The 6009-nt window shown below is 50.4% G+C and overlaps 1 protein-coding gene across 15 annotated transcripts in view; it reads left to right on the top strand.

Annotated features, from left to right (window-relative positions):
- The first annotated feature begins 85 nt into the window (after nucleotides 1-85).
- The window catches only part of Mapk8ip3 (mitogen-activated protein kinase 8 interacting protein 3), a 40133-nt gene continuing 34209 nt past the window's right edge, over nucleotides 86-6009 (top strand). For 14 of the 15 annotated variants that reach the window (XM_048332009.1, XM_048332004.1, XM_048332001.1 and 11 more), the window contains exon 1: nucleotides 87-531. In XM_048332009.1, coding sequence (XP_048187966.1) covers nucleotides 214-531 — 318 coding nt within the window. In that variant the 5' untranslated portion in view covers nucleotides 87-213. Of the gene's footprint in view, nucleotides 532-6009 lie in introns of all 15 variants that reach the window. The other variant, XM_048331998.1, reaches the window with a different exon arrangement.

The raw sequence follows: 6009 nt of genomic DNA, 5'->3' as shown, positions 1-6009 counted from the left end.
AAGCGCTGCGGCTTGCTTCTGACGTCATCGCGCGCGCAACGCGGGGCGTGGGTCGCTGCAGCACCACCCCTCGGGGGGCGGGACTTCCGGCAGGCGAGTGACGGGCGCGGCCTGGACAGCGGCGGCGACGCAGCCTGAGCCGACAGCGGCTGTCCCGTTATCTCTGCGGCCTGCGGACCCGGGCAGCCGGAGCGGGCCGCGCTGGCGGCCACCATGATGGAGATCCAGATGGACGAGGGCGGCGGAGTGGTGGTGTACCAGGACGACTACTGCTCCGGCTCGGTGATGTCGGAGCGCGTGTCGGGCCTGGCGGGCTCCATCTACCGCGAGTTCGAGCGCCTCATCCACTGCTACGACGAGGAGGTGGTCAAGGAGCTCATGCCGCTGGTGGTGAACGTGCTGGAGAACCTGGACTCGGTGCTGAGCGAAAACCAGGAGCACGAGGTGGAGCTGGAGCTGCTGCGCGAGGACAACGAGCAGCTGCTCACGCAGTACGAGCGGGAGAAGGCGCTGCGCAAACAGGCCGAGGAGGTGCGTGGGCCCCGGCCGCCGTGGGCGGGCCGGGCCGGGCGTGGGGTAGAGGGCGAGGCCCGGAGCCGGGCGAGGCTGAGGAGGTGCGTGGGCCCCGCGGGGCGGACCAGGCCCGAGGGGAGGGGGCCTGAGGCCGGGGTGGGCCCCGGGGCGGGGTGTAGGACGGGGATGCTGAGGCCGGGCTGTGGGCCGAGGCCAAGGGGGGCTGTAGGATGGGGGATGCTGAGGCCGGGGAGGTGACGGGGGGGGGGGGGTGGCCGAGGCCCGGGCGCGCGCGGTTTGGGGCTGGGGCGGCAGGAGCCACTGGCCACTCCCCTGTGAGCGGGTTCTGGAGACCCACTGCAGGGCAGCCCTGTGTCTCTTCTCCATACGAAGATCCAGAACCTGGGCTCCTTCCATGCTCACCTGTGACCTTGGCCACCCGGCTGGCCCACTCTGGGTTTTGATTTTTCCCCTCAGTCCGAGGAGCGAGTTGCCCTGCATGGTCTCCAAGCCTAGAAATTCGGCTCTTCCGGGAGGATATATTACTTAGATTTAGGATCGAGTCTTTTTAAATGATGTGAATTTCCTTTTCAGTTGTCTTAGATTCTTAAAGACTAGGATTGAAAAATGTTTTGGTAGTTTGGCTTGTTCTTTTTTTTTGCCAGTCCTGGGGCTTGAACTCAGGGCCTGGGTGCTGTCCTTGAGCTCTTTTTGCTCAAGGCTAGCACTGTACCACTTGAGCCACAGCACCACTTCAGGCCTTTTCTGTATATGTGGTACCGAGGATTTGAACCCAGGGCTTCATGCACGCTAGGTAAGCACTATACCACGAGGTCAAACCCTAGTTTGGCTTTTTCTTAAACTAGAGTGGCTTGTCCCTTCGTTTGGATTAAAGGGTGTTTATCTTGACCCATTCTTACTTGCCATGCTTTGCTTTGGGCTTTCCGTGTCTATGGAGGGGCTGTTGTCATCAGCTGGGATACTCAGGCTCCATCAGGCTGTACTCAAGAGCTGCTGGGATGTGAGAACTCAGAATGACCCCAGACCTTATTGGGGAAGGAACCTGGTCCTAAGAGGTGGGGGAGCTGGTCCAAAGTTACATGCCTCCAAAGATACTGTCCAAGATTCAGAATAGACCCCAGAGCCTGGCCTGGAGTCTTTCTTCTAGGTCACATTGCAACCGAGGGCTTATTGGAGGCTGCTCTCCAAGAAGTTTGGAGTGTTGGGGTTCTTCTGGCTCTGCTTTGGAGCTGTGGCCACCTCCCTTATGCTAGGCAGCACCCTCCTTCACTGCTCTGACTAGGATCTGCTCCTGGGTCCTTCAATGCCTGAACCAGATTTCAGGTTTGTTTCTTTTCTTCACCCTGTATATGTGTGGTTGAAATAGTGGATCTGGAGAGACTTAAAGGAGAAAGTCAAAGTGGAAAGCCTTAAGTCTGAGTTGTAACCTTATGGCTTAGAAATGAGCTCTGACTAGACTAGGCATTCGGTGCAGTGCCTATGCAACCTCCAGCAAGGATGCCTCTGCCCTCCCTCTTATGCCCAGGCTGGACTGAGCACTGGGTATGTGTAGTTTGCAGAGAGTGTGGTAATGCCAAGACTCACCATTGCCCCAGCTGCACAGAAGCTTCATGAGCAGAGTAGAAACAAACAAATGCTGGGCTGGCCAAGGGGGAGGCTGTGGTTAAATACTTCTAGCATGCCCTTGGAAAGACCTCCGGAAATGTTACAACTGAAGAAAATGACTAAATACTATAAACATTATTAGGTATACCAGCACCTTTATGGAATCAAGCAGACATTTAGTTTCAGTTTTGTGGAAAAGACCATTGTATGCTCTGGGCCAGCCTCTTTTTCTAAATGGGGCCTAGTGATCATAGATGTGTGTAAGCCTGGATGTCTGGCTGCAGGCAGAGGAGCTGCTGTCAGCAGATGCTGTCCCCTCCACTCTGTTCAGTTAGGCTTAGTCAGAAGTGGGTAACCTGATCCACCAGCAGCCTCTGAGAGACAGAATCTTCTTTGAGCAGAGCAGATATCCCTGCCCTCTACTTCTTGCCTGTAATAACCGTAGTGAGAAATTCCTGGTATGTTCTAATGCTTGGTGGTTACTTCTCTGGGGTCCTGGAAGAGGATCCCAATCCCTGGAGTCTGCAAATACCTGCCTGGATGCCATTCTGCTCTCAGTACTGCACATTTACCAAGCTTCTTCCTGTCTCTAAGCCAGTGTCCACCCTTGTCAAGTGAGAAGGTTGCCAGAGGTGACAAAGTAGTTCCATCTCAAGTGCCTGGTTGCCTGGAGAAATATAACAAGGGGCTTTAGCACAGTCCCTGGTGGCGTCTTGGCAAGCCCTGAGTCTCATCCACTGTCCCTGGTAGTTTCTGATTGGACAGGTTCTGATACAAAGTGGTTTGACTATGCTAGGATCTAGAGGACCACCCATGATCTTATAAATCTTGGATGGAGTCTGTGTTTGTCTTCCCTGAAGCAGAACCTCATTTCTTATCATGATCAAGCACTTAAACTGTAAGGGGAAATGTGTGAGGAACAGTATTGGTCATTATTTTCCTGAAATTCTCCTAGCCTTAAAAAAACAAACAAAAAAGCAAACTACTCATAGCATCCTCTGCTCATCTCAAGTACCTCAGACAGGTTCTCTGGCCATAAGACATGTATACAGATATCAGCTAATGATTTGGTTTGTATGCTATGTGAAGAAAGCATCCAAATGGGGCCTGGGAATGTGGCCTACTGGTAAAGTGCTCGCCTCCTATACATGAAGCCCTGGGTTCGATTCCTCAGCACCACATATATGGAAAAAGCCAGAAGTGGCTCTGTGGCTTAAGTGGTAGAGTACTAGCCTTGAGCACAAAGAAGCAGTCTGAGTTCAAGCCCCAGGACTGGCAAAAAAAAAAAAAAAAAAAATGGAGGAGAATTGTTGTTGTTGTTGGTACTGGTGCTTGAACTCAGGGCCTTACATTCTCCCTTGGCTCCCCTCTCCTCCCTTTGACTGTAATCCTCAGATCTCAGCATCCAGCTTCTCTTGGCTTTTTCACTCAAGCCTGGCTTTCTACCATTTGAGTCACATCTCTACTTCTGGCATTTTGCTGGTTAATTAGAGATGAGAGTCTCAGATTTTTCTGCCTGGGCTGGCTTTGAACAGTGATCCTCAAATCTCAGCCTCCTAAGCAGCTAGGATTACAAGCAGTGCCTGCTAAAGAGAGTTTGTTCCAAGCCACATTTTTCAAAAGCAATCTATTTCACAAAAGAACGTTTGGGTAGAATTAAACTGGGAGGGGAAAAACTACCATAATCCTCAATAAAGACCACCTTTCATGAGTGAATACATTAAATCAGAATGTCTTGCTCTCTCCTTCTATATTACAAATAGTAAGTTCATCTCTATTTGGAATATGTGTAATTTCTTTTTCTGTCACCTTGTAGTATTAAGAACAGGGTTGTTTTTTTCCTGCTGTGTTAGGGATCCAACCTGGGGTCTGGTTCATGCCAGTCGGGCACCATACCATTGAGATCTACCCACAGCCCCTGAGAACAGTTAAACATTGACTTTTCTAGATGGAGCTCTTAAAAGGTGGTAGACTGAGCTGCTTTTCCTCACTGTCTCCAAACATTGGTCCAGTGTAGCAGTAACAGTCATGAAGAATCAAGCAGAGTCACTTAAAAAAAAAAAAAAATCCCGCCACACACCAGTGGCTTAGCTACTCAGGAGGCTGAGGTCTGAGGATCACAGTTCAAAGCCAGCCCAGGCAGGAAAGTCTATGAGACTCTTATCCCCAATTAACCACCAGAAAACTGGAAGTGGCTCTGTGGCTCAAAGTGGTAGAATGCTAGCCATGAACAAAAGAGCTCAGGGACAGCACCCAGGCCCCAAGTTTAAGCCCCACCACTGACAAAAAAAAAAAAAAAAATTCCTCTGTGTTACTAGGGATTGACTCTAGGGCTTCGGATGTGCCAGGCAAGTACTGAATGACTGAATGCACACATTGCCTCACAATCACTGAAAGATGGAAACAAGTTCAGAAGTTATGAACAAAAACTGTGCTTGCCAGAGAGAGCATGGAGGAAGTTGGCTGGGGGATGAAAGCCTCTGAATTGGAACTTTCTGACACCTAGCTATGACCAACAGCCTCAGAGCTGCTACTACCAGGCACATAGATGGTGGGACCAAGTACTGATGTAAATTAGTTCCTCCAAAATCAGGAGTCCTTCTTGACTTAAATATAACTATTTTTAAATATTCTATTTTCAAATAACAGACAGAAAAATTGCAAAAAGAATATCCTCACCTGGAGCTCTGAATGTAAGCGTTTTCCCATGCTTCTTTTTTTCTCTCATTGCTGATACCTCAGACTCCTGCATATCCCTGCCGTTTCCTGTATTCTGGAGTAATTCCCCATTCTTGGCTCTCTGTGACCTTGGCATGTGACAATGCAGCTCTGTCACTTTGTAGGATATACTCCAGTGTGGCTTTCATGAGACCAGGTGACTAGACTAAGGAAGAAAGAGCCAGGACTGCTGAGCCTGTGACCTCTGATGCTGGGAGAGATGAGTGTCTGGGAGAAGCACTGACCTAGAAGGTCTGCCTTTGTTCAGGTCTCAGGAAGAGACCAGGTCTTTCATTTCCAAGTCTGTGCTGCTCTCTGCCCCTAGTCCTCCATGGCTTACCCAGACACTCCTGTCCCCTCCTGACTCGGTACCGTGGCGCCAGCATGAGTGGCCCCCAGTAGCCCTGTGTTGGACCTCACGCTGGTGACCCCAAAAGAGATGTACCCTTTTGTTTCCTGCTCTCTTCTCCCCGGCTGTGCACTGGAAAGATACTAGCCTGTGTAGATGAGAAAGCAAGCCAGCTTCCACCTCTCCACAAGACAAGGACTATTTGGAGCAGCATATGGCTGCTGTCACTGCCTCTCCTTGCCTCATAGAGGGCAGATAATAAATAGTTCTGAGTTAGTTTCAGGCCAGAAAGGAAGATACTTAAGCAGTGGTTAGGATTTTTCAGTGAATATATTCCAGAGAGTGGGTTTCTGATATGGAAGAGCAGACAGCAGAAGATCGTGCTGGCAGGACAGGGTGCAGGCTGTCTAGGAAACAGCATGGAGGAGGTGATGAAATCCTGCAGGGCTGGGAGGCATCTGCTGGGAAATCCCTTGCACCTGGAGATTGTGCTAACAGGAACAGGATGGAGTCTTGGGCTTCATTTTCTTTTATTCTTCCTTTATTGGGAAAGGGCTTAGCACTTTCATTGAGGTATCACTGACATACCAGCTCCACATGTTTAGTGCCCAATTTGAGGAGTGTGTTATCCCCACAATGAGGGAAGGAAAAGTGCCCACCACCTTGTCATTCTCCTCTGTAATCCTATCCTCTGCCTATTCCTGCCTCCCGGATCCCCAGGAAACCGCCAGTCTGCTTTCTGCCACTCCGGATTAATGTGAATCTTCTAGAAGTCTGTGACATGGAATTGTGCAGCATTTATG

This window comes from Perognathus longimembris, chromosome 23, assembly GCF_023159225.1.
Source record: "Perognathus longimembris pacificus isolate PPM17 chromosome 23, ASM2315922v1, whole genome shotgun sequence".
Lineage (NCBI taxonomy): Eukaryota > Metazoa > Chordata > Mammalia > Rodentia > Heteromyidae > Perognathus > Perognathus longimembris.
Note: the sequence above shows the minus strand (reverse complement) of the source record. Positions and strands in the feature narration are given on the sequence as shown.